We start from the raw sequence: 27,886 nt of genomic DNA on the forward strand, positions 1-27,886 counted from the left end.
GGCAGTGTTTGATGAACGATCCCCTTGTCCCAAGCTGGGCTCTCGCATCAGGCAGAGCCGGGTTGCTCGCAGCCCAAGCGTTCCCCTCCCGGTCGCCCCTTCCCACATCCCACCCCTGGGTGCGGGTGGATGCGGGCGCGCATCCCCGGCGGGCAGGGAGCGGGGCCTGGCTCTGGCTGCCGGCTGGGAGCGGGAGATGGGTGCCGGGGCCGGGGGGGCCGGGGCGGTGGGCAGGGCCGGCGGATGACGCTGGGTAAAGCCGGCCGAGAGCCGGCCCAGCCCCGCCGCCGGCCGAGCGCTGCCCGCGCACCCCCCGCGGCCGCGCAGTCGGGTCGGGCGGGCTCCGGCGGCAGGGCAGGATGGACCTGGCCGTGGACTTGTACCTGGCCGTCCCGCTGCTCTTCACCGTCCTGGCCCTCGTCCTCGCCTCCGTCTTCCTGAGGCTGCGGGGAGGCGGCGGCGAGCGGGCGGCGGAGCGGCCCCAGGAGCCCGCGGCGGAGCCGGCTCGGGAGGGCGGCCCCGGGGGCGAAGCAGCGGCAGCGACCGAAGGGCCGGAGGACGAGGGCAGCCGGGTGCCGGTGGAGGAGGTCGGGGCGGGCGACGAGGGGAAGGAGGCGGTCGCCGAACAGCGGGAGGCGCCGGCGGAGCCGGGCCCCGCGGCCGAGCCCAGCCCCGCGGCGGCCGAGAGCATCCCCCGGCAGCCGCCCGCGGAGCCCCGGCAGCATCCTGAGGAGCCCCGGCAGCATCCTGCGGAGCCCCAGCAGCCCGGGCACCGAGAGGATGCGGAGAGCAAGGTGAGGCCGGCTCCCCGAGGAGCCTCACCCGGGACCGCCGGGGTCCCCGCAGCCGGGGTCCCTCCAACCCTCCCCCCGTGGTGTCCCTTCTCCAGTCCTCTGTCCCCGCGGGTGGCGGGGAGGGAGCAGCGCTCGGGGTTTTCCCCTAAAATAAGAGCGGTCCAGCAAAACCCGTGTTTTGTCTTCGGTGGGGACAAGCCCGTTGTCCCCGAGGGAGGCAGCGGTTTGGGGAGGGGGGGGGCGGGGGCGGTTCTGGCTCCTTCCCAATCCCGTTCCCCAAGGAATGCTCCTAAAAATAATCAAGAAAGTGAAGATTTAAGGGAAGAGAAGCGTATGTCAGTGCGAGCCTCTCCTGTGTGCACATCTAACCCCTGTGAGTCTTTTGCTTTCCCCAAGGGCTTATCCAGGTGCTGGGGTATGTGGATGTGTTTGTTCTTCCCGTCCGCATCCCTTTGCTGTGGGTTACAGCAAACTGTCCCCGTGCCAGCGCAGGTTCCTTGCGCTGTCCCTGCCTGCCCCAGGGAAGGGACCGCCCCACTCCTTCCCAGCCCCAGCAGGATTCTGGCCCCAAGCTCTGACCCCTGGCTGAACTGGGGGGGCTGGGGGCGGCAGCGATGCCTATAAACGCCCGGTAAATCCTCATTCTCCACCGGATCTTGTTTAAAGATAAAAGGGTGACTCAATGTCCGTGGGAAGATCTTGTTCTGCTCTTGCCCAGCCTGGATGGGACTCGGTGACAACCTGAGGTGCCTGAACTCCCTGCCTTGGTGGTTTTCTCCCATGTGGCCCCTTGTCCAAAGGCAGGAAGGGAGTGCTGGGGTGGCTCGGGAATGCGGGAGCGTCACCGCGTGCCGGCAGCGTGTTTGGGCCGGGGCTCGCAGGGCTGGGGCCCAGTCGCCTCCTGGCTATTATTAGCAGCATTTGTAATCCTCAGCAACTGTATCCAGGCTGCCGGGCAGTGCGTAGACAGCCCTCGCCTTGGAAAGCATCTCTACTGACTCACTGGATGGCCTTGGGCAGGTCCTGGGGGCTTGCACACCCTGCTCTGCGCTGTGATGCTCTGTAACAGCCCGGGGTGAGCCCTGACCTGATCTCAGGGCTGGGATGTGGCTCTGCCTCCCTGTGCTCCTCAGCACCTCCTCTCGTGGTTTCTGAGCCTCGGAGCTCTCCCTCTCCCCTTCCTGGTGCCCCTTGGCCATGGCTACAGCTCTTGAGCAGTCCCATCCCTTGTCCCGGAGTCCTGGAAACCACATCTGTTTCTCTGTCGTGTGATTTATTGGTGCCTTTGAGTATCAGGATCTCTGGAGAACTCCTGGGCCACCGTTAACCAGCTGGGTCCTGGCTGGGCCAGCTCAGCACCGAAGTTGGCCACTGGGCTGGAGCTGCTCTCTGGGGAGGTGCAGCACCTATCGGGACAGATGGCTGGATCCAGAGCTGCCGGAGCCCACAGGTTCCTCTGCGGCTAGCTCAAGTCTTGGGAATGTTTTCCTCCCCTCTGGCTGCTCTTCAGCCCTGATTTCTTTGAACAGCCACTGCTGCAGTGCTTGTTGCCCTCAGAGAAGGGCTCAGGTCCTTTATCCCCTCTCGGCACAGGTGCAGTAACAGGGTTTCGTGTGCCTGGAATGAGTTCTTACTGAAGAAACGGGGAGTTCTGTGTCCTCCAGAGGCCCAGCTGGGCTCTGTGGGACTGGGTCCCCTCACTGCCCTCAGCCCCTCTTGCAGCAAAGGGGGCACTGAAGCTGAGCAAGGTCCTGGCCAGCTTTTCCTCCTGGGAAATCATTCCCTCACTGGGAGCAAGGCAAAACAAGTCACCCTGGGCCTGAGCAGCATCCCTTTGGGAAGGACAGGGACCAGGCACGTGTGATCTGGGTGGTGGTGGGGAGCAGTGGGAGGGGGAGCGATGCTTCTCACTGCTGAGTAAGTGTTCGGGAGCTGTGGCCCGGGCATGACCCCGTGGTTGCCAGCGCTGCCTGGCCAGGCTGGCCAGCCCCGGGGCTGGGTGGCACGGCCGAGGGACTACGTGCGCTTCCAGCAGGCACCACACACGTGTGGCAGTGCCCAGCCTGCTGATCCAAGGCGTGATCCTGTGGGCAGAGTGGGAGAGACCATCCACAACTCTGCAGAGTCTCCCTGGATTCCTTGGTTTTGCTCCCTACGAACATTCTCAAAGTTGCTTCATCCTTCTCCTCCTCCAGCACCACTCAGACTCAAGCCCAGCAGATATTACAGGCAGGGATGGGGCTGGCCCTGGGCAGAGCAGGGAGTGCTTTGCAGGCGGCTGCTGATGGAATCATTCCCTTTCCAGCCTGTCTTGGCTCGGCCGAGGGCTGCGGTGCCCTGATGTGACTCAGCAGACGAAGCTCCCAGCCCCTGTCCCGCTGCTGGCTCCTGCAGGCTCAGGGCTTCTCAGTACATCAGCAAGCAGAGGGCTGTGCTCGGCACCTGGAGAGCTTGCTTTCCTTATTTATTTGCTTTCCTTATTTATTTTCTTTCCCCCCTGTTTGCTTAGCACGCACTGTGCCAGGCTGGATCGGCTTCCCCGCAGCCATTAACGACTCGACCAAAATGCCGATGGATGAACCCGCCCAGGGAGAGCAGCCTCGGTGTGTTAATGACGGGCTGGAGCCGTGCATCCCGCTGCCTCCTCCTTCCCTGCTCCCTGCCTGTGCAAACTGGGGTCTGCTGGGGTAGCTGTGTGTTCCAGCCTCCCTCCTGCTTCCATCTCCTGCAGGGATGGTAAAATCGCTACAACTGAAGGCTCCCTGCCCTTCTCTGCAGTGACCAGTTCATTGCAGCATCGTGCTCAGGGCTACGAAATGAACCAGCGGCAGAGCAGGAAAAGGAGCTCAGGAGTCCTTGTTTCCCTTAACTGCTGGTTGTAGTTCCCCTTGTCTCTGCTGGCTCCCATCACTGAAAAAAACTTAATTAATCTGTCGTTGTCTGTTCTCATCCCCATCCCCAGCTCGTTAACGGATGAGGCAGTGCTGTCAAAGCAATCCCCTAATGAAAAGCTGCTGGGTGGGAACGGCAGCGGCGCTGGAGCTGCGGAGTGGAGCGTGGTTCTTGTGAGAAACCCTCACAAACTTCAGCTCTCTAACGAGCCATTCTGTCCTGGAAGTGGCAGGGACCGGGCGGGGTTTTCAGTGTTGGACCAGAGCACTGCCGGGATGCCATCCTGGCCAAAATGCTCTGGAGATGGGAAGGGTGAGTGGGCAGTGCCTGGGCACGGCAGCCTGGCTGGTTGGCCAAGGGTTAATTGCAGCTGAGGGCTTCAAACAGAGCAGTGGCAAGTGGGTGACAGTGGGGAGAGGGGACACACAAACCCTGCCTGAGCAGGGCAGCTTGTGGGGCTGTCACCTGCATAGCAGAGGCACAAAGGCTTCATCTGTCCCTTCTGCCAAGCTCCTGGTGCGTTTCCCCTGTGCCCCCCACCCCAATCTGCGCCTCGCTGGGGCTCCCGGTGCCTCTGCACACACCAGGCAGCACAAACCACCCCGCTCCCACCAGGAGCCCTCTTTACATTTAAAAAGTCATCATTTCCCCCTCTAATACCTTCTGCCTGCCCTCCCTGTGCTGGAGGGGAGAGGGTGTCTAATTAAGTCTGGCTGTAATTGGCAGCTGTTCAGGCTGTGTTTGCACTGCCAGCGGGCTGGGACAGGAGCTCCACCGTCCCACAGGGCACTGGGGAGGGATGTGGTGATGTGCTACCCCTTGTCACAGCCTTGGCAGCAGCACTGCCAGGGAATGCAGGGCTCCCCACCCAGATCCCTGGCTGCTCAGATGTGCCCAGCTCTCACCCAGAGCAGCCTGTGCCAAGGACAAATGCATCATCTCTTGCAGTGGCTGGAAACTGGGAAGTGAGACAGGACGTGTGTCACACCCCAGGGAGCCTGCGCACGTGTCGTGCCCCCGTGAATGCCAGCCATGGGGCTGGTGCTGGGACGTGGTGTGGGGCATGGTGGCATCGGGGTCTGTGTTGAGTCCCCCACATGGTCCAGGAGGTTGGGCTGCTGCCCAGGTCCTGCTGGGCTGGGTAAAGCCCTGGGAGCTGTGCCAGAGCTGGGGTGCTGCTGGAGCAGAGGCCACGAGGACTCTTTGCCTCCTGAAGTGCCCACCTATGTGAAGGGCTGCCAGGTGAGGGCCAGCTTTGCCTGCCACTGCTCCCAAGGATGCCATCCAGCTCATCTGGGCAGCCAGGGATGTGCTGGTGTGTGGTGTTTGCTTCCCAGAGGCTGTAGCAAAAAGGGAATGAGCTGGCTGGATGTGATCCTTGGGGAGGCATGCTGGGATGTGGTGGTGCCTGCAGGGATGGGTGCTGCTGAGCTGGGCTCTGCACCCTGCTGAGGGACACACCAGTGGTTTTTCTCATCAGCCCTGGCACTGCCTGATCCTCATTAAGAGCTGGATGGTCCCGGAGCTTCAGAAATGCTCTGCCCGCTCTGTGGCTTGTCCTTGCCCGTAGTGGTGACAGGGGAAGTGGCAGGAGCAGTCGCTCCCACTCTTTGCGGGGCTCAGACCTGCAAAACGCCGTCTCCCCATGAGGCACATCCTCTCCAGGCACCCCAGAGCTGGCAGGAGCATCATCAGGGCTGCAAAACTGCTCTTGTTCTGTAGCAGCTGCTTCTCTGGCCGGCGGGAGGACAGAGAACCCCAGTGGTGGGTGAAGGGGAGCTGCCGACAGAGCAGCTGCTTTGCTCTGCTAAACTCTGCCCCACATTATTATTATTTAGTCTTTTGTAAAGGTTTCTTCATTCCCCTTTTCTCCTGGCTTTTCTCTTTCTGGCTGGCTCTCTCCTGTCTGTTTTCTTTCCCTCTTGCAATGTCTTGCATCAGGCTTGGAGCAGAAAGTGCAGCCATAAATGGCAACACACAGGGCCCAGGAGTTTAATCCAAGATAATTTTCTCCTCTTGCTTTGCAGCCTGGGATCTTCCCTTTTCCTGAAGCTGAAGCAGGGCACTTATTTGGCCCCAACCTGCCCATAGGTGCCAGGGCTGTCCCTTCAGCTGAAGAAAGGGTGAGGGACACACCACCCCCAAAGTCTCCTCTTGTCCTTTCTGAGAAAGAAACCCATTGCTCAGAGGGGTTTGCACCGGGGATGGAGGAAGTGGGGAGGAAATGGCCAGAAATGAGCTGAAAACCAGATGATGCTGTGATGGGAAGCCTGGCTCCCATCTCCCGTAGGCTGAGAGAGGGTTCAGTGGTGGCAGAGCCATGAGGGGGTGATTTGGGGTCACGATGCCAAGCTCTTCTATCTGAGCCATCCTCCCCTGGGAGACTCAGGGTTGTCCACGGTGAGTGCTGACTGTGTCCAAAATGTCCCCAAAGCCTTGTCCTGGCTCTACTTTGGTCCAAAGCCCGCTGACAGAGTCAGCCTCGCACGGGCATCTCGCTCGTGGCCATGGAGCTAAAGGGCAGCAGCACGTTTGTGATGATCCAACAAATGCTTCGGCTCCGCAGCCAGGAGCTGCCAAACGCCGAGGCAGATGGATCGCTGCCTTGTTATTTAAGGTGGATGACTTGCTGGATTTTAACCCTGGGCTTTCTGGAGCCCCGGGCGAGCTGTGCCCGGGTCCGATTCAGGTGTACCGGGGCACGGGATGTGCTGCGGGCTGGGCTGGCTCCGTGCCGCCCGCGGGCAGGAGCGGGCAGGGAGCGTTCCCAGCCCTACGTGGCCCCGGGGCCAGGCAGCTGCCGCCCGACGCGTCCCCTCGGCTCGGCAATGAGATCTTTGTTCGCCGCAGCAGCTGCTCGGGGCGGCCCGTGTCAAGTCTCCTCCAGATGCTCCCGGATAATGACGCGCACGGCTCCCTGCAGTGCTGATTCTCGCCTTCTTTCTTTCCTGCGGGGAGGTTTTCGTGGCCGCTGCGCACCGGAGGGATGCTGGTTTGTGGGCTGTTGGACAGGGCACTCAGGTCCTTCCTTCCCCAGCTGTTCCTTCCCTCACTCCCAGCTGCTCAAAACCGTCTCCCTGCATTCCCCCTGGGCTGTGCTTCCTGCGGAAGAGCAGTGCCTGGGGTGCCACGATGTCCTCTTTGGTGTCTCCCAGTGTTGTCCCAACGCCTCCCCCCTCCCTGTTTTGGCTGCAGGGCGCTGCCCTCCTCTCGGAGCATCCCTCGGCTGCGAGGGAGCCGGGACAGCAGCACCCACCGCCCACGGCAGGGCTGAGAGCTCTGAAATTCGGGGCTGCTCCAGGCAGAGAGGGCTCTCCCCTCCTCTCTGGCTCGCAGGGGCATAGCCAGGCTCGAGGTTGGGCTTTGTCCCTGCTGCCGTTTCCAGCCAGCCCAGAGGCTGGGAACAGCCCGGCGCTGGTACTTCACTGCAAGGGACACGGTGTCCCCGCTCCCAGCCCACGCGGATCCTCCTCCACAGCCCTCCAGGCACAGCAGGGAAACCTTCATCTGAGCAGGTTTTGGACAGGAAAAGCTGGCTGTGCACGGGGGCCGAGGCCACCTACAGCTGCTGTGGGGCCGAGAGGGCTGGGAAGCCCCAGCCCCAGGATTGCTGGAGGGGTTTGCAGGGGGTGTTTCCCTGGGATGGAGAAGGCAGCTGGCAGAGCATTAACAAACCGAGCATGTCCTCTCCCTTCCTGCTAGTCCTGATCTGCTGCATCAGCATCCCGGGACGCTGCCTCCAGCCCTGCCAGGACACACGGGCAGCCCAGCAGAGCCAGTCCCCCTCACTGATGGCTCCTTGCTCCGGTGCCATCCCACGGGCTGGGGCTGCCGCAGAGAGCAGCTCATGAGCCCCAAACCCTGGCTCCAGGGCTGGGCACTGGAGCTCTCTGGTGTTTCTCACTCCAGCAGCCATGCCATGGCTTGGGACATGGATCAGAGGCAGCACAGGCTCGGGCATGGGGCAAGGTGGGCTATTGGCCACATCCAGAGAGCTGAGGGTGCTTGTGCTCAAAGCTTTTGCCCTTTTCCAGATACCACCACTGGGTGCCTCGCCTGGATCCAGCCTCGGGCACACAGGACAAGCAGAGGACACGTGTGGCCACACAGCACTTTCCAGCCATGCAGAGGTGCATGGGACAGAGAGCCAGCCTGGGGGAGGGTGGCACAGCACACAGTGTGGGTGGGACATTGTCCCAGGGTGGCAGTGGCCATGGGGAGGGGGCAAAGCTTGCCTGCTCTTCTCCCCTGGTGGGGTTGGGTGGCCTCTTAATGACTCCCTCCATTTAAAACAGAAAGAAATGGTGTTCCACGTGCAGGTGTACTTCTTGGAGGTGGAGGGAGCAATGCCCTGGGGATGGGGGTCAGTGAGGGGGGTCCCTTGGAGGCAGCTGGACCACAATGGCTGCGGGAGGGAGCAGCCCCAGGAAGGCAGGGGGACAGGGATGTGGAGTCTGGGGCCACAGCACGGGGGGGAAGGGAGGTGCTGGCATCTGTCTCCAAGCCATCCGAGCAGAAAAGTGTTGTGCTGTAGGCAGCTCCTGGCTGCCACGAGCAGGGGTGCCCAGACGGCCCCGGCACGCTGCTGTCGCCTGCCAGCCTGGCATCCCTGGCTGTTCCCTCTCTGCTCCTGTCAAGTGCCTCTTCCTCTGTGTTGGAGCAGATACATTTTCCTTCCTTGGAGGTTTGCCACCCAAATTTCCTGCTTGCTGTCATTGTTAAATGCTCAGTTCCTAATGCCCAGGCAAGGAAGAGGCTAAAATCCCCCTCCTTGTGTCTGCTCCCGGAGGGTTGGGTCTCCCAGGGGATGTCCCAGCTCTCAGGGAAAGATAGATGTGATGGGGAACTAGTGCCCTGGGCTTGTAGCCGAGTCACCAGAGCTGAGTATCCCCTCCCTGAGGCCACTCCTTTGGGTGCCTCCCCAGCCATCCTCAGGGGAAGTCCGGGTGTCCAGGGGGAAGTGCCCATGTTTGGAATTGTGGCCCAAAATAGCCATGGCTGCAGCGGGTGGGGGGTCCCAGTGGCATCTCCTTCTGGGGAACAGAGTGGCCAGAGGAAGCCAAGTGGCTGTGAATAATGCACATTCCACCCTGATGACAAACTAACCCAGTTCTGGGCTGGGGCTGTGCTCCAGCAGCTCCTCCAAAGCTCTGCACTGCAAAGCCAGCACTTGACTCTGTGCATGGTCCCTCTTGGGTCAGCATCATTTCCCTTGGGTCTCCTTCACCCCAGCTTTTCCCATGTGTCCCTTGATGATGTGGAGCTTGGCAGCCTCCCTCCATGCTGCTCCTCCCCTCTCTGCCATGTGCTTTGCCCTTTTGCCAGCCCATGGGATGCACGGGGCTAGGGATGCAGGAGGACACCCCAAGGTGCTGGTGACCCCTGGGCTTGGCTCACAGGGGTTTGCAGCTGGAGCACAGGGCTGTGCTGGAGGAAATCACTCATGGAGGGGCTCTGCCAGAGCTGGAGTGCTTCCCTTTCTCCCTGCTTGGAGTTTCTGAACAGGACAAGGAATCTGGGCTTCATTAAGTGCATTGTACCTTGTAGAAGGGAACCCCAAAACTTCCAAAATTGCTTTGCATTAAAAAAAAAAAACCCAAACATGCTGTTGCTGCTCCCACCTGTGCTCCAGGCTGTGGATGGCTCCTGGAGGGGTCCCAGCACAACTCCCCAGTGCTGCCTTTGACCACTGGGCCCGACTGGTGAACGTCCCCGTGCTTCAGCTGCAGGGAGGCTTTGGCTGGGGATCCACCTTTTCCTAATGCCAGGACAGTCTGTCCAAGCCTGGCCTGGGGGCACACAGATGTCCCCATGGCTCTTGGCTCAGTCCCCTGCCTGTCCCTGGGCAGGAGGGGTGGTGGGGGTGCAGTGGGGAGGAGGGTGCTCAGGCACAAGGCTCTTCTTAAAAACCTTAATCTCTTCAGTTATGGGGAGGCATTTGCATTTCACAGCTTTGGGTGGGCCAGATCCCTGTGACTGACCAGTGAGAGGAAAGCAGATGAATAAACCTCACCCAGTAGCGAGCATCCTTTTGTCCTGTTCCATGGAGGAAGCAGGGAAGGGGTGCCCAGCCCTCCACAGGAGCTCCAGGCTCTGCATCCCAGCCCTGCCCCAACCCAGCATGGGTTATTCAGCATAGCACCTTCTCCTCATGCCTGCTCTGTTTTTAACTCCTCCAGGAGGAAGAGGTGGACTCAGAAAATGAGAAGCTGGTGGTGAGAGAGCCGGAGGATGAGGATGGTGAGTGTCAAGCAAGCCAGAACTTTGCAGGGAGATTATGGACAGGTCTGAAGCCCTGAGTGCTTGGGAATGGTCTCCTTCCTCCAGGAGGTGTTGAGGAAATTCCTACCCCTTCCCCAGGTGCCCTTGGGCTGTTTGCCATGGGGTAGCTTTGTGATGCAGCTGCTCCAAAAGCTCCTTGCCTGCATCCAAGACAATCTCCAGGGGCTTTAGTCAGAGCCACGTTTAACTGATTAGCCAATTAGTTGATTGGAAAATGATTAATTGACTAATTGGGGTGACAACTGCTGCACTCCTAAGAAAATGAAACAGATGGTGCCGAGCAGGAATGTGTGTCTGAAGGGGACTCTGCTCCCCTGAGCAGCCCTGAGATGCTGGGATGTCCCCAGGAGTCCTGGCTTGGGGTGGCTGGGGACAGCTGGGGCAGCAGGAGGCCTTGGGGTGCTCTCCCTTCCCTGCCCCACTTTCTGCCTGGCTGTTTGAAGGTGCTGTGTAGCAATCCCCCAGCTCGGGAGGATGGATTATGCCTAATGCCACAGAGAATCAAATTTTAATCCTGGTGCCATTCCTGCAAGGTGGGGGAAGCACCTTTGGAGACGGGGCTCCCAAAATACCCTCATTCCACCCCGCTAGGCTTCCTCACAGCACTGGGGGTTGGGGATGTCACCGTGGGGTCTGTGAGAGGTCTGGTTCGAGGATTGATGGGTGTATCCTGCCAAATGGGTGCTCAGTAATGGTGCTCAGTAATGCTGCTCTGCCACTGTCTGCCTCTGTGGGTTCAGCTCTGTTCCAGGGCTGCCCTGGCAGCGCAGGGCATCGTTCTGAAGTGGCTGTGAGTTGGGATCAGGAGAAGATGATGGCCCCGGGCTGTGAGTCCTGGCTAGCACTGTGTCCTCCCTAAGCACATCCTGCAGGCAGCCCCTGACTGCTCTCCTGAATTATTCACACCCTTTCTGAAGTGTTTTATGGTGGGGCTGGGCAAAGAGATGGCCCAGCCTGGTGAGGAGACAGCAGGATGCAGCTGGGAATGCCAGCAGTGTCCTGGCTCTGCTGGCATCAGCCCTGCTCCTTCCTTCCCTGTCTCCTGTGTGTGCTGGCCCCACTTAACCCACCAGCAGAGATTCCCCTGGGGCATGTGGGGATCCTGCAGGCATCTGTCACCAGCCTGGGATGCTGCCCTCTGACCAAAACCACGGGAGCAGCCTTCCCAACACTTCGGGCAGGGAGCTGGCAGGGATAACACGTGGATCACGCCAGAGCAAGCATGTTCAGGGGAGAGGTGCACTCTTGGGGCTCCTCTCACCCTGCCAGCTCAGGGTCACAGCACTGGCAAGGCGAGGGCACAGAGATGAAAGACAAATGTTTTCTTTAATATGAACTCATGGAAGCTCTCAGTAAGTAGGTCACCTCCTGTTCCTGTAGTGTTTTCCCTGTCTACATGAAAACCCAGCCTCCCCTTTTCTGTGTGTTTCCTGAAGTTCATTTTCAATCTGCAAAAAAGTTCCTGAGTTCAAAAAACAGCCAGAGGTTTCCAAAGCCACACGCTGTCTCCTTTTTTTAATCACACCGTGTGGGCAGGGAGATGGGGACCTTCCTTGCCTCCTTCCTCCCTTATTATTTTGGTGAGGTGGCAACTAAGCTACTCTTTTTGGGCCAGTCTAAATCCCTAATCTCACTTGATTTTGCTGAAAACCACGTGAAGGAAACAATCTTAATTGTCCTTGAAATCAGTCGAGCTTTACAAAGGTAATGAACAGCTCCTGCTCTGCACCAGCGTCAGGAACAGGATGTTACACCCTCTTTTTTTTTTTTTTCTTTCTCCTAATATCTCCCAAAACAGCAGCCAGCTGAATTTTCTTTCCATGCACTTTTATGGTCACCCAAAGTGCTGATAAGCTGCAGCATTACTGCTTGTTTCCAGCTGGCCAGGTTTGTTTGTTTGCCCATGGAGAGGGTTTCCCACTGAGGGAAGTGGAATATAGCCAAGCTGAATGTTCGGGGCTGCAGACCACAGCTTTGGGCTGCTTGTGTTCACACATTTGTGACAAAGCTGGATAAAGGGTTTGCATCCCCTGGGAGCCCCGATGGCATTTAAGGCTTAGAGAAATACTCTGGATCAGTAATTGAGCAGTAACTCAGCAGGACTTCCCAGGGAAGCTCCCCAAGATCAGGAACTTGGAGATGTAAAGAAGTGAGGAAATGTGGGCATTAGCAGGGAGGAGGTCTCTGTGAAATTCCCATCCCACTCCCAGGCATGCTCACTCCAGTGTCTCCCCGGGAAGCCTTGCACTGCTTGTTTCTGAGATCTCTGGTTCTGGATCTGGTTCAGATGAGGCTCTGACTTGCCTTTTACCTTGGGTCCCCAAGGTCTGGCAGCAGCTGAATGTGGGCACGAGCTTGGGGTTGGAGAAATCCCGAAATCAAGGTACTGAACACAAGGAGAAAAATCCTTAAGGGCAGTCAGTATTGATTGGAAAAGAGAGGGAAGTTGCTGCTGCTGAACCCTGGGTGTGAGGAAGGGAGGGGAGGAGCTGTGAGGGGTTTTTCATTTGAGCAGGTGAAGGAGGAGAGACAATCATGAATATGGCCACAATAGCAGTGGAGAGGATGGGAAGGAACTTCATGTGTTAATGGGGACAGAGGATCCATCCATGTGTTACGTACAAGTTGGGGCTTTCTCTCCTGCCAGGGGTTTCACTCCTTTAGGGGTCCTGCTGGAGCTGGTAGGTATCCTGGATACTGGTTTGTGGATCATGTGCAATTTTTCAGGGCCATGCAGATGATGAAGTAACATCTTCCTTTTGTGCACCCCTTGGAAGCATCCCCAGGGCTCTGAGGGTCGGGGGAAGCAGCAGATGTTTCTGGGAATGTGGAAACAGCAGTGCTGGATGGTTGGATGTGAAGCAGCCAAGTCCTGCAGTCCTTGGGAGATAAAGGCTCTCAGATAAGCAGCCCACGGATAACCCACAAAGGCGACTACTCAAAGCAGCAGCTCCTCCTGGGCCGCCTCTTGGATTGACCTCCCCTCCTGTTGTTTTCTCCCATCTGTAGGAAGATAAAGCACTGGAGAGGTTTTTAAAAGCAAATAGCGCTCGAACAAAATCCGATTGGAAAAGGATCGGCTTTGGCTCAGAGTCTGTGAGCTTTGGTGCTCTAATTAGCACAGGGCTGAGGCTGGTGAGCCGGGTGGGAGAGCACCCAGGAGAAGGAGACCTTGGTTTCCTCTTCAGGTCTGGTGACAGAGGGCCTTGGACCCGGCTGTGTTGGTGCTTCTGGGGCTGCCATGGCTCAGTGCTGTTTGCAGCCCTGGGATTTGCCTTGTGGCATCTTCTTCTTTTCACAAGCTTTGTCAAGGGCTGCAGGAGAGCTGCAGGTCTGCGTGGCCTGGGACACCATCCGTGAGCCCCAAGCTTGGGAAAGGGCCCCTGGACAAGGAGAGGGAGGGAGGGAGAAGGAATGCAAGTCTAGAGAGGAGAAGCGGAAAATGCTGGGAGTTAATCAGGGCAGGATTAGCATGCCTTGATAAGCCAAGATGGGCCTGCAAGGCTTTGAATCCAGGGAGAACAACAGCATATGGTTCCTGTGCTGGAGGATTTACTGGGATCTGCTTCCAGCAGGCTGCTCGCTCTCAGCAGTCCTCACTGTTTGCAGTGCTGGCTGTGGCCTGGTTCCTGCCATCCTCTGGCTGGCAGCACCTTGGCTCTCCTCTGCGATCCACACTGCTTCCCTGGCACTGCCCAGGCTTTCTGGAGATTGGAGCTGACTCAGGAGGTGTGCTGGGGTGGCCAGAGCATTTGGGGTGCAGGAGCAGAGGTCAGAGAGCACCCCAAGGGAACAACCCCACTGCTGTTGGTTGTGGCTCTCGGGAGGTCTTTGGTTCACAGATTTCTTGCTCTTTTTTTGTCTCCCCTCTCCCCTCTCCAGCTGCAGATGAGACGTTTTCTTTTAAATACAGTCCTGGAAAGCTGAGGGGAAACCAGTACAAGTCAATGATGTCCAAAGAAGAACTAGAGGAAGAACAAAGGTAAGTTGAGCTTCCTTCCTCTTCTTGCCCAAGCCCACCTGGCTGACATGCCCTTGGAGCAAGCTGGGTGTGCTCAGACCTCTCTCCCCACACTGCCCTCAGCATCTCATTGCTCTGGAGTTCCAGAACTCTCCCACGCAGGAAGACACAAGAACAAATAAAGTCACACTGATTTAGGAGATGGCCCTAAATACCTTTGGAGCTCCTCTGGATGCTTAGACCAAATTTCCCAGCGGATGCAGCTGGTGTATTTGCCCTGATCCCATTAGTTCTGTGTTGATACTTATCTGTTGAGAATCTGATCTCTGGTTACTTCCCCTCCCTTGGCCCTGTGGATGGCCTCCCAACCAAGGACATGGGCACAGCTCAGCAGTACTGGGGCAAAGTGAGGGAGTGAGAGGTTTTAGAGCTCACTGAGATGGGGCCGATACTGGAAGTGTCCATCCCCAGGGCTGTCTCCTCAGCTGGACGTGGTGGGGATTTACCAAGTAGTGGGCCTGGTAGAGATGGAGAATTGTCCATCTTGCACTTTTAGCTGAAGTGTCCTCCTGAGTCCTGCATGAAGAAAGGTCGAACCTGTCCTGTCACTTAAAACAAGTTTCCTGGCTCGAGATTCCCCAGCCTATACAAGGAATAACCCCACAGCTGAGGGCTCTGTGGCAGGCTGCTCCCTTACAAGTGCCTGCAGCTCACACCCCTTCCCTGAGGACGAGCTCCAAGGAATTGACTTCCCACTGGTGGCTCAACAAGCCTGGGAGATGGTGTTCTCTCCACTGCTGTCCCGATGGCTGTGGGACCCAGTTCTCCACCCAGAGGTTTGCAGAGAGTGATTTAGGGGTGTTTGTCACCCCTTGCCTGTCAAATCATGGTTTAAGTACCACCACAGCTGGCCTGGTGTAAAGAACCAAGCAGAAGCTTGAGCACAGCAGGGAAGGCATGGATGGGGGGATCACAGGATCACAGCTCACTCCTGGCTCAGGCATCTCCTGCTAGCAAACCTTGCCTTGAGGCCCTTGGGCAGCATCTTTGGGATGCCACCAGCTGGGCTGGCTGAGGTTTATCTCTGTGATATGAGTAGGGCATTGTGGTAGGCAGAGTAAATCCAGAGACCTGCCCTGCTCTGGGGTCAGCAACAGAAACGAGCTCTGGTTTCCTCTGGCACGGGGTTGATTCTGCATTAGTGGCATCAGGAAAAAACGTTTGCTTTCTTCTTTTCCATGTGTCTTTGTTGTGCCTGAAGTCCCCACCCTGTAAATCGCTGAGCAGGGCTGTGAGTGTCACTGCATTTTTCACTTGGGAAGGGTGGTGGTGGGATGAACTGAGTGAATGCCAGGGACACCCATGGGGCTCGATGGGGTTTGCTTTTCAGGATCCTGCCAAACACCAATGCAAAAATCTACCTGCAGGTGGTAAATTCAAACCCTTTGCACCAGCTGTGCAATCACTGCTCAGGTTTTCAGGGCCAGGACTCCTGCAGGGCCTTGGGCTGGCTCCTGTGTGGCACAAAATGCCCTTGTCACCTGGGGACACTGAGGGGACACTGCCTAAGGATGTGGTGGGATGGGGGTTTTGTACTCAGGACTGTAGAACAGGCTCCAGGGGGTGATGGACCTGTCCTGGGCACATGGCACTGCTCAGGCACCTCTGCTCTTGTGTGTCTGGAGCAGTCCCAGGGCAGGACAGTGCACCTGGAACTGATGGGCAGTGCCTGGGCTTCGTGTCCCTTGGAGGCTCTCAGCAGCCTTCCCCACTGAGGGCCGTTGGCAGACATGTTTTTCCTACTGCTCCTTTATTTTCTTCTCTTCCATATTTGTGTTGTTCATTTCTTTAAGGCAGCTTTGTGAATGTTTTTTTGTCTTGCTTTGTTGCTGGCTTACTTTCCCCCCCCTCAAATCTTCACTGCGGCATCAGCAGCTTTTCATTGCAGGCCTCGCAGGTGGTGCAAGGGGGCAGGGCTGCTGCCAGGTAAGCTGGGCGAGCTGAGCACAGCGGCTCAGCCTTGTCCTGCATCCTTCTCCTTGTCCTTCCATCCCTCTCCCCCACTCCATGTGCCCCGACCGTGCTGCTGACCTGCTGTGACCCGGGTTTGCCACCTTTATGTTGCAGGATTGAGCTGACCTCTGATCTCACATCTCTGTAGCAAGTACCTTAGGTCCTCGGCCACAAATATTCTTGCAAATCTTTTTGGTAAGGACACGCTGCTGCTTAGAGGTAGTGGTACCACTGATAACACCTGCTCGTGTCTGGGGTTATTTTGCTTTCGGGTTATTTTCCAGGGGAGGGGTTGTTCTGAGCTGCAGTTGGTTGCCTGTCCCACCTCCCTCCCCACCTCCCTGCCCTTCCCTCCTCATAACAGATTAATGAGTCTGCTCCCCTCTGCCTCCATCTCACTTTCCATGAGCACTCCAGGGGGAATGGGGACTCTCACGTTTGGATGCTCACCTCTTCCATCTTGGATGCCTGAAGCTGGACATCCCACAGCCACTTCTTCGTACTGATTTGGGAAATTGGGGCTGCTGCTGAGTGGGTGGTTAGTCCTAAGGTGTGTTATCAAAGCTGAGACAGGTTTAGTGTTTGCTTTCAGCCCTGTCATTCCTCCAGCTTTCCCAGGAACCAACAGGTTCCCACGGGAAGCAGCTGTAAGCAACATCCCAAAAATGCAAGTGGGTCCTCAGAGGCTACTTGTTGTGTAGTTCACAAGTCTGAATTTTGGGACTCCTTGATTTTGGAGATGCCATGGAAAATATTCCTCACCTGTTCCAGGAGGAGCTGTAGGACTTCAGACAGGAGAGTACAGGCATGCAATAGATTTGGTTATTTAAGCAAAAAACCCACTTCTTTTGTAACCTGCATCCCTACAGAAGTTGTGGTTGTCCTGCCTACAATTCACTTGAGTCTTGTGGCTTCCAACTGGTGCTAAATCTGGACTAAAAGGGGAAGGAATGTGACCTTTACTGAGTGATGCAACTTCCTGCTTCTAGTGACTTCAGCCTTAAAAATTAGAGTGTTTACTGAGGGAGGAGGACAGTAAATCCTGTTGGTAAATACATCTGCTGGGGTGGTGGCTGTGCTTGATCACACCTGGTGGGTCACCAGTCCTAGAACAGAAGCACGTAGCCTTTGCTTCCCTGGGGGAGAAAAACAGTCTGGGCAGGAAGGGGAAGAGTGCAGGGGAAGGATGCAGCCCTTGGTCCAGCCAGCACAGCTTATTCCCAAATCCTTCTCTTCTGCACCTGAGGCTTTTGGCCGTCTGTTGCCAGCTGTAGCTGCCACGGTGCAAAGCTGTAGCTCAGGAAGTGTGAGCTGTGGTGGTGCAGCTGCCCCTGCTCAGACAGGGCTGAGGTGTGGGTGTGAGACACAGCCAGGCTGCCTGAGAGGTGGTGCTGTCCTGGCTGGGCAGCTCCTGTGGAGGGAGAAGGGAGGAAGAGCTCCCCAGTAGTGCCTTCAGGGCCTGGCTCTCATGGATGGCTTGGAATGGTCTCTGCCAGATGCTCTTCAAACCTCCCTTAAGGCTGAAAGAGGTTAGTGGGGATTTTTTCTGTTAGAAATGAATATGGTCAGGACTCTGCTGAGCATTGACAGCTGCAACAAGGCCCCACTCATAATAAAAGAGAAAACAATGGGAGAAATGGCCCCCCTGGGCCTCTGCTTTCAGTTCTCTCTTTCCATGAGGCAAAGCAGGTCCCAGCCAAGCCTTGGTTGGCCTCAGTGATGTCAAGGGGTTGAGCTGTCTGTGCTGTCTCCTTGTCACTCTTGGCTAGGTGTGTTGGCAGGAGAAAGGAGAGCAGATCCCACCTGACAGGCTCTAGAAAGGTCTCTCCTCTCTGTCCTGTGTCTGGAATTGAGGAAGAGGTGGGGGTGAAGAGCCAGACGCTGCCCCATGGCAGATCCCTTGAACAGGGTCTGATGAATGGCACCAAACTGCTCAGACACGCTCTGCTGTTGGCAGGGGCACTCCTGGGTGGAGCAGGAGATCCCCCAGACCACTGTCAGCCTCTGGAAGAGTGCAGGGAAGATAGGGATAGCTGCCCAGTTTCCCTGGCTAATGGGCTCAGTTCCCACAGGCAGGTGAACCTTTCAAGGAGCAAACTCTCCTCCTGCCTCTCAGTCCTCTCCTCTCACCTCCTGGCCAGCCACAGATGGGTTGAGGTGACACTGTTTGAATACAGACTGGGTTTAAGCCTAGGGCTCAACTGCAACTTGGAATTCATGCAAGGGGAATTGGATGGCTGTAAATATCAAGCTCAGCCCTTGGTGGAAATTTAGCAATGGAAACCTGCCTCCTCCCCAGCTGGGTTCAGAGTGCCTCTTGGTGATGAGGCACTGAAAAAAACTGGGCTTGGACCCTGGAATTTCAGCAAGGCAGAGTGTCCTGGGTAGACCCTGGTTCTAGGGAATGGCAGAGAGGAGAGACCTTTCCCTGCTCTGCAAGGCATCCTGAATCAATGTGGGATGCAGCTGTGGCATGAGGGACAACCGTGCTGAAGTTGGAATTTCGAATGAGACAATGCTGGTGATGACAACTCTGGAGCACACAAGGGCAGGAAGCAGCTGCAGGGGCTTAATGACTGTGTTGACAGACCTTGACCTATTTCAAACCACTCCACTAGTGGCCCTCCAAAAATAGGTGGGTGGACAGGGCTGGGGGAGGCTGCATTTCGGGAGAGCTGTCCATTGGCATCTGTCCCTGTCCACCCCCTGCATTGCCATCACATAACCCTGGCTTGCCTGCTCACTCCCCCCTCCATACTGCATGGGGGTCTTTCTTCTCCCTCTCTTTTGCTAACCTTCCCCCCACCCAGTGCTTTGCTGTCCTGTCCTGTCCTGTCCTGTCCAGCATGGTGCTTCTTTTGGATGAGGGAAGCTGGTAAGTTTGGGCTTTTTTGGGGGGGTTTTATTATTTGTTTGCTTCTCATCTTCTGCAGCACGGTAGTCGTCCTGGGCTGAGGGAGGAGGAGTAGCAGCAAGGGGTGCAGAGCCCAGGGCCATGGGACTCTGCAAGGCAGGGTGGCCACTGCTTCACCACGGCCACAAGCCACAGGGATGGCACCAGCCATGGGCAAGGTTGCTTTCAGCTGCCAAACACCCAGGGCATGAGGTGTGTTTGCTTCCCACCTGCCTCTTGTACTAAAGGGCACTGTATATTTGGGGATCCCTGCTGAGCTCCCCCTCATGCTCACTCTGTAGGTGCCCAGCTCCACTTGGATGAGGCAGAAGTCTGCTGGTGGCCTGGAGCTGTTCCCTGCCTCCATATCACCGGGAAAACGTCCTCTGACCTGTGAGCTGTCAGTGGACTGGAGCCCTGGCCCTATTTATAGTCATGACTGAGTCATGAATCCCCAAAAGCTTTAAAAACAGAGTAACTCAGGGTACATCCCTCAGAAAGCCAGGGAACGGGAGGCCAGGAAGCCCCTTCCTAATCTCCTCCTCTCCTATCCCAGAGAGGAAACCCTTGCAAACTCCCCCGTAGCCTTTGCAGGGTGTGAGTCTCTGACCCTGCCTTGGCATGAGATTTTAGTTCAGACAGCAACTCTGCTTGAGCTCCTGGGGTTTTTTTTTGGCTCAGGTCCTGAATTGTCCTGGCTTGTGGCTGCTTCTCTGTGTCTCCCTCACCCAGCGCTCATGACTTGTCTTCATCTGCTTCTGCTTAACCTTGTGCAGCATGGGCAGCTGGCTGTTCTCTGCCTGCTAACTCCTTGGGAGCCCTGCTCTGCCTGCCCTGGGCTCCCCTGCAGCTGGGAGAGACCCAGGGTCGCAGGGAACTGGGGCATCTCACCAGGCTGGGAGCAAACTGGTGTTCAGTGAGCTGGAGAACAAACACTGAGTGATGGAGGAAAGCGCAGCCCCGCCCAGCCGTGGCTTTTCCCACTGCTGTGGTGTTGGTTGGGGTGGTCAGGAGTGTTGCAAGGGAATGGGCACACGACTGGTGGATGAGCTGGTCAGGAGCACAAGCCACCTTCCTGGCTGTGTTCTGGCCTTTTCAGCTGTTGCTGCTCTGGCTGGGAAATGTGGGAAGCTTCTGCCTTGAAACAGCTGCGGGCAAGGTCTGCTGGGGGTGATACAGCCCCTGATCACACTGACTCCCACTCCTCACCAGCCCTGTCCTAAAGGCAATGGGACTTGTGCTCCCTGGTCACACTGGTTCTGGCAGGTATTTCCCAAAGCCCAGTGCATCTTTCAACTTCTCTGTCCCACCGGAGGAATTTCAGATTTGTGTTGATGAAGCTCCTTTTGGTACCTCTCACTCAATCACGCTTCTCTTTTCTAAGCTCTGTCTTCCTGGTCTGCATTTAAGTCCTCTCTGTGTTTTACTGATCGGCTGAAGCAATAGGCTCACACTTTTGGGAGCACCAGGAAAGCTTGGATTTAGTGTGTCATTCCTTAGTCTTCCTGCAATACCTCAAGACTGGGTTATAGTCACCACCAGAGATGAGATGGTAAAGAAACAGGGACAATGGCAATGGGACCATCCCCAGCAGTGAGATGGGAGGGAACTTCCTGGGGAGAACTCAACCGCCCATTGCCAGGTCTGCCCAGCACTAAGGGCTTTTGTTCCCTGCTCTTCATCCTCAAGGGTGAATCCTAGTTTGGAGTGAGAAGATTCTGGAGCCAGGTTGCTGTCCACCTTTCTTGCCACGATTTCAGAGCAGAGGACTCATAGTCCTGAAAAGGTCCTGAGCCAGGCAAAGGAGCTGGGAATGCTCCGTGCTTCTGAAAATCATCTTTTTGAGTGAAACTACTCCTGAAAAGGGCACAAGCAGTTACCAGGCATGGTTACAGTAGGATGCTCTGGGCTCTCCTTAGAGTGAGTCAGGACTCCTTTGGAAAGCCATAGTCTATGAATGGGGTAGAGATTTCCTGACAGGCTGTGGACTTTTGCACACATGAGCAATAAATGCACATGGGAATGCCACCAGTAACTCCTGTTTTTCAGAGCTGAGGTGCTGTCTGCTCTCAAAAGCAAGAAGCCTTGTGTCAATGCTGTGGCTGAGCTGGAGTGAGGGAATGCTCCTGAGGCCACCAAGACACACAGTTTCCATGCTACTTTGAGACCTTCAGTTCCTGAGCCGCCCTCATATTCCAGGAACTGCTTTTGTCTGGGCTCCTTGTTCTCCAGCTGTTCTTTGTACAGAACATGTCCAGCTGACAAATCATGCAATTCAATGACTTGGCCATTGGCTTGGGCAAGAACAGAGATACCTGGATAATCTTTATCAGAAGAAATGATACAGCTTCTGGCAAAAGAAGGCCCTAACCTGGTTTGATTGATGAGCTGCTGCGGGCAAGCATGCAGATTCAAGGAGAATGGAAAGGAGAGAAGAGCCAAGCATGAGCAGTGTCTTAAATCTCTGAGCCTCCATCCCAAGCTAATTACGACTTTCAGGTTCCACGGCAGCAATGCCAGAGCTTCTCAGCCAGGGGGGTTATATGGCCCCAGTGTCCCAGACAGCCTCATGCTCTTTAGTCCAATTCCCCTCACAGCTTGCTCCAGGAGCAGAAAGGGGTATCCCTGTTGTGCAGATGGGAATTTCTGGCTCTGATGGACACCCTCCATTAGAGTCATGCTGGTTTTGAGATCTTCTCACCCCAGCTGTCAGCCTGGCCCTGTGCTGGAGATAAGTATCCCTGTGAGGGACTCATCCATCCTCTCTTATGTCCCCCATCCCTCCCCACTCCAGCTGTGGCACGCTGGAGGGGACATCCCCTCCTGGGCCCCCGTGGCAACGAGCTTATGCCCTCACACATGAAATCTGATTATGCTTGCGTGACTTGAGCGGGATGATCCGCTCCTCAGCGCTGCGAATCCCGCAGAGTGATTATCCACTCCGGAAAATTTCCTTTCTTTGTCCTAATGGGATGGCCACTGAGCCTCAGCAACGTCGCTGCAGTAACCCCAGTCCCACGTGATGCTTCCCCCGGCATCTCCCATCCGGGATCCGGGTCACCGGCCACGCTCAGACAGCTGCTGGAGAGGGCAAGATTTGGCAGAAGACTGAGGAAGAAATGAGGCTGTTCCTCACCCTCACACTGTGGCTGGCAGGAGTAGGGGACTTTCAAATGTGGCTCATGTGTTATGGACCATGATCCCTGTTGAATCCAGGAGGAACGAGGCTGGGGTGTGTCTGTATGTGTTTGTAGGGTAGGTGATGTGTGTTGTAGCTTCCCTGTACCCCAGTGCAGATCTCTGTGTGCATGGGCAGCTGTCCAGCCTTCTGCTGGCTGTTTCCTGATGTGGATGGTTCACCCATGAGAGATGCTGGGGCACTAAGAGCAGAGTGTCTGGAAGGTTCCAGCTGAGAACAAGTGACCACCTTTTTTAGCCCCTGGTTCTGCTAACAAGACCTGGAGGGAGTGCCTGGATGTCCCCACACATAAAACACATCTACTCATCTCACCCTCCTTCCCTGGGGCACCGACAGAGCTTCCCATCGAAAGGAAGTGACCTGCAGGGAGTTTGGGGTTTTTACCTCCTTGCCTTGAACAGACTCATGTGTTGAAAGATTGAGAAAGGTCGAGCTGTTCAGGCACACTGCCCTGTGAAATCAGCACTTGTTCCTGGCTCATCTGGCTACAGGTAGGAAGAGGAATCTGAGCTGGACAAGGGTGCCAGCAGCCCCAGGAGGCTCTGCACAGGACATTGAGGCAGTAACCCCTGGAGTTAATTAGTTGGGCTTCTCCAGTTCTTATTAGGAGCTCAGAAGGGTTGTAACTTAGCTTGGTGCCAGACAAGAGGATTTGCACTTCTGATTGGGTTTCGACTATCCTGCTGCAGTTGATGAAGCAAAGTCCTTCTTAGAGGCATGAGGTTTGCAGACAGCAACTTGTCCTGCCCTGAGGGGGAAGCTGCCTTGCCTTCCCCCCAACACACACACCGAGGGCTCCCCCTGCTCGTTTGTGTGAATAATAATGAACCAACCTGAGGAGTAGAATGACTGAAATGATTTCTCTCCCTCTTTCTCTTTGCAGACCTGAAGACTATATGAAGTTGTCCCTAGCCTCCTCCTAAAGGCATCCCTTGGCATCTTTAAAGGCTTGAGAGAAATACCAAAACCAACCAAACACACCCATAAGAGAAATCCATAAACCCTCAAAACTTGGGATCCCCTCTTGTTCTGAAGTTGAGTTCTTCAAAAACTCCTGTCAAGTTTGAGGAGATCCTGTTGTGTGGCTCCATGGACTGGGGCTGGGCCCAAGCAGCGACTTGAGTTGTGTTTGGGGGACTGGGAAGAACCTTCCTCCCTCTCCCCACAAACAAGACCCAAAGTGAACACTAAATATGCAGTGAGTCTATTAGTTGTGCTTGTTCCATGTATTAGGCCATGAAATCCATGTTGTTCCTTTCCTGGGGTGGGCAAACCATAGCTCTTCTCTCAGACCAGCCAGGACCTTGTACCAGACTCTTGAGTTGTTTTACCCTGGAGCCAAACTCCTCTTTACTGCTGGGGGGTGGGAACTGCCTGTGATTTCCAATGTTGTACAAAGCTGCTTTACTCCGAGGGACAAAGTGGGGTCCACGTGAGGGATGGCAGACGATGGCTGGGCTGACTCAAATCTTGCTTCTGTAGTTATTTTAGCAGAGAGCTGATTCTGTAGGTAGACAGGAGACTCAAGAAGTGATGAAGCTTGATAATTTAGCTGCTCCGCTTGCGGTGGAGAGACCACACTTCGGCTGCTGTTAATATCTGCATCCTCACTTTTCCCTGCTCCAGTTCCCAAGAGGAGAGACCCAAGGAGGTAGCAATCGCATCAGGGGTTCCCTCTGGCTCAGGATGAGATAATGGAGGTCCTGGGAGGGGCACACTCCCCATTCCTTTGCCTGCTTGCTGTTCCAGTGCCCTCTTCTCTTGCTGGTCCATGCAAGCCAGAGCTCAGCGTTGCCCCTCAGCTCTGTCACACAGAGCAGATGAATTTGGCTGGGCACATGCTCGGTTTTAAATCAAACCCAGCTGGTTTTTGAGAGAGAGAAGAGGGTCTGAGTCCTCTAGTGATGTTGTAGAAACACCAGGCTGGGTGGGGACGTGCCCTTCAAAGCTTCTCTGTCACTGCCTCTTGGCTAACGCTGCAAACATATCAGAAACCCAACAGGCTGCTTTTTTTTCTTTTCCCCTTTTTAATTCCTGTGCAGACAATACTTGAAACCTTGTACACAGTTGTCCTTTCCAGCGCCTGGGGTTGGCAAACTCTTCATAAAAGGGCTCGTTTAAAGAACAGCAGGAGGCTTCAGCTTTGGAAGAGGCTGGGCTGCCCCTTCCCAGCTGACAACTGCAAGCGTGTTCAATGGTTTGCATATGAATTTAGGCACATCTGGATCCTCTGCTTCAACATCCCCCTGGTACAGCCGCTGTGTCCCCTCGGTGCTGGCTGGCTGACTGTGTCCCAAGCACCCAACTATGCAAAGAATGCCTTATATCCGTTGTGTTTAAGTTACATGGCAAGATGTACATCCAGCAAGTCGGTAGTTAAGTCCAGATTTTTGCTAGTGGCAGCAAGTCAAACTCTTTCTTCAGCTCAAATGGCTGTCTGGGTATTTTTTACTTCTGTTTGGTTTTGTTTGTTTGTTTTGTATCTGATGGTGGCTCTTATACAAAGGACTGTAACTCTAGTGGCTTGAATCTGTAAAAATTGCCTTTGTTTGGTCCAATAAACCTTTGAATAGTTTATTTGGTTTGTGCTTGTTCTCCCTCCCTCCAGCAGCTTGTAACTTCTTCCGCAAGAGATTTGTGTTGAAAATCTGGATTTTAGGTTAGAGGTACATTCTGCCCTCCTATGACTTTTACCCCACAAATGATTACATTCCCATAAATGATCAGAGGGAAAATCAGGGATATCCCCTTCTTTTCTGCTGAAGCAACGCAGTGCTGCAGCAGGATCCTGGTCTTGTTTGGCTGCAGAGCAATTAACAACATTCCCAATGCAGAGCTCTGCCCAGGATTTCAGCTGCTGTGGACACGGGTGCCTAGCAGTTCCTAAACCCCAGATCGCTAACATACCTATGGCTCACTGCCCCAAACTAACTGTAAGAGTCTTGGACTAAAATGTCTAAAAAGAGTCTAAGGGAGCTAAGTATGCAAATGTAATTGCCTATGAAGAAGAATTAGGCTGCTTCGAAAATCCTTAATTAATCTGTTTTGTCAGCAATCAGTAAAATCCTGTTTGACCTCCTGAATCCAAGTAGTTTTGAGGACAGCATTTATGAGAAGACAGAATGATTCTCTTTGTGAATGGGGTATGTTTGATCTGAACTCATCCAAAACCAAACCAAGCTGGGCACTACAAAGCTGTTTTGCAAGGTCGCCTCTGATAGGAGAAGCTCCTCTTCGAACACAGTTTCATGTTTGTGGTGCCTTACTCTTCCTTCCCAGGCTCTTTTCTCTCTTTATCTTTGTTTTGTTGTCCCTTTGTAGTAGATTATGGAATGCAGAGAAGTAACAGCAGTAACAGCTCTTTTCTCTGTTTTCCAAATGCACAGTCATGATATTTAAAGTTGAAGGGAGAGCCAAAATGCATTGATGTTGTGCTTCAAAAAAAGAGAATGAATATTGTCTGTGATCCTGACTTTGGAGACAAGGAAATGGGCCTCTGGAGAGGTTTCAGCAGTGCTGATATCTGTGAAATAAGGAGTGAGGGATGCAGACCTGTGTGAGCACTCCCAGCTGGGATGCACTGCAGACACGGGAGGCCAAGCTGTGTATTGAATTTCTCTACACCAGACTGGCAACGTGCCCTCTGGTGCCCAGCGGTGATCTACAATAAAATATTGATCAGTAATGACCCTGCTTCCCTTCCTCTCGTCTGGAAAGGGCAGCTGGATGCTCTTCCTGTGAGAAAAAACATTAGAGAAGAGACAGACAAATTCAGGCTTCCATAACCAAAAGATCCCACATCATTACCAGGATATGTTTGGCCATAGGACCATTGGATTTTAATTGCAATAGAAAAGAACTGGAAAATGAACTTGCTTTAGCCAGGATCTGCTTTTTTCCTGCCCTGTTTGCTTCAGCAGTGCTGAGAGGACAGGCTGCTGTTCCTGCTTCTGCTGGGGCTTAGCCCAGGAGATGGGAAAATGCAGAGCAGGAGCTCAGGAGCACGGGAAGAAGGTTCCTCTGCTCATTCCTGACTCTCTTCCACTGGTCTTGTTCATGGTGTGGTGGCTGCTGGTGTCTTGATGCTGTCCTTTCTTTCAAGCAAAGATTGTGTCCCCATTTTGCCTGTCAATAGTTATTACTGCCCCTTCTGTTTCCAGAACAGCTGATAGCTCGTCCACACAGGCCTTGCAGGAAGACTACCCCAGGTTATCCAGTAGCGTGCATTTAAATGGATTAATTAAATGGTTTCAAGTCCTGTGTGGGAAGATGGTTGTGGCAGGAAAGAGGTGACAGGGTGGCCACGTGGGAGTAAAAGCCAGATTCTGTGATTTTAGCCCACAGGAGGTCTAAGGGTGCTGAACAAGCAGGGTGAGCTGAGATTGTGGCAGGTCTGCGCTCTGAGCTGTCACTGAGTTCTGGCCTCACACTCACGCAGGGACAAAATAAGCCTTGAAGTAACAGGAGCTACATCTGCCTTGTTACAGCCATAAAGCACCACATCCTCCTTAGTTCTTTTCATCTCCCACAGGAGGGTCAGGAATGAGATGTGCTAGGCAATAGAGCAGCCTGATCCCAATCAGGTAGGAGTGTGGCAGTGGGAACATTACATCCCTCAGCCTGCCCTGCCTGGAGCACATTCTTTGCCCTAAAAGAGGATTCTGTACATCAGTTCATGAGCTACCTGCAAACAAATTACACTCCTTTGCTGCCCTCCCCAATAAAGCCCTGTCACAGTTACCAATCTTCACAGGATGTACAGTGGTTAAGTGGTTCAGGGTATGGAAAAATCAGGATATCCTGTTAGGGGGAGAAGGGTGTTAATCATCTACTAGGGGACTGCCTGGGGATTAAAAATCCAGGCTAGGTGGTCCACTGGTCAGCCTCTGCCCATACAGAGACCACGTCTCTGCTGGACTGGCTACCTGGGTCCATCTCACCATTTGATGTTGCAGACAAACTCGAATCCAAGCAAATTCCCCTCTGTGATCTTATCTTCCAGTGGCTGATTAAAGTCATGTCCACACTGGGAGGTACACACACTGGCTCTCTAGTTTTAAGTTAGGATATACATTTAAAATTTAATAGCTACTCCTGAATTACTCTGAATCTGCGTCCTCTCATTACAGAAGGAAAGCACACTGTGCTGTTGGATCTTACTCCAGGTTCATTATGGAGTCTGCTGAATTGGGACATGCTGGTCTTACAAAACTCCACATGTCGAGTTATCTTGAAAGTTTGAGCACAGATAAGCCCTAAGGAACTCCAAAGCTGGTGTTAAAGCAGGCTGGTTTATCTCCACGTTTAAGGAGCTGCAGAAAGACGTGCAGGATGATGGGATAGATGGGAAGGGGGAGGAAGGAGAACCAGAGGCTATCTCTGTCTTATCTCCCACAGACAGATTTCCTGCAGCCAGTAAGGTTTGTACAGCAACCTGCCTTTGGCTCTGTGTTTCATTTGACCGTGGTGTTCTTGCTCCTGGACTGGCTATTCCTACTTCTCCTTTTCTTCTCGACAGGGTTCAGAGAGAGCAGCTGGCTGCCATCTTCAGACTGATGAAGGAAAAAAGTGACACGTTTGGAGAGATGTCTGAAGGAGACATGAAGGAGCAGCTCAGACTGTACGATATATAACCTTGCAGCCAGGGGAGGCTGTGCCCAAAAGCCAGCTTGGCCCTTATTATGCAGGACACTGGAGGCTGTAGTGCTTTAAAAGTGTCTCAGTAGTTACCTTGCAGTTCCAGTTTGTTTTGCAAACACATATAGGCCTGTCATATGTATTTCAAAAGACTTGTAATTCCTCAGACTTGTAATCATTTTTCTTTGTAGAGCTATCATGTCGTACAGAGATTT

At 54.7% G+C, this 27,886-nt stretch overlaps 1 protein-coding gene across 2 annotated transcripts; it reads left to right on the forward strand.

Annotated features, from left to right (window-relative positions):
* Window positions 1-340: 340 nt before the first annotated feature.
* On the forward strand, window positions 341-27,886 carry MXRA7 (matrix remodeling associated 7). 2 transcript variants are annotated; one of them, XM_082294145.1, is made up of 5 exons: window positions 341-794; window positions 7,721-7,816; window positions 9,866-9,926; window positions 13,851-13,950; window positions 27,553-27,886. In XM_082294145.1, exons 1-5 carry the CDS (start codon window positions 360-362, stop codon window positions 27,665-27,667), a joined length of 807 nt encoding a protein of 268 aa, XP_082150271.1. In that variant the 5' UTR covers window positions 341-359; the 3' UTR covers window positions 27,668-27,886. The 2 variants fall into 2 exon arrangements, with proteins under 2 accessions (XP_082150271.1, XP_082150272.1); XM_082294146.1 differs by lacking the exon at window positions 27,553-27,886 and adding an exon at window positions 22,918-24,552.

Source organism: Coloeus monedula (genome assembly GCF_965178545.1).
Source record: "Coloeus monedula genome assembly, chromosome: 19".
NCBI classification, from domain to species: domain Eukaryota; kingdom Metazoa; phylum Chordata; class Aves; order Passeriformes; family Corvidae; genus Coloeus; species Coloeus monedula.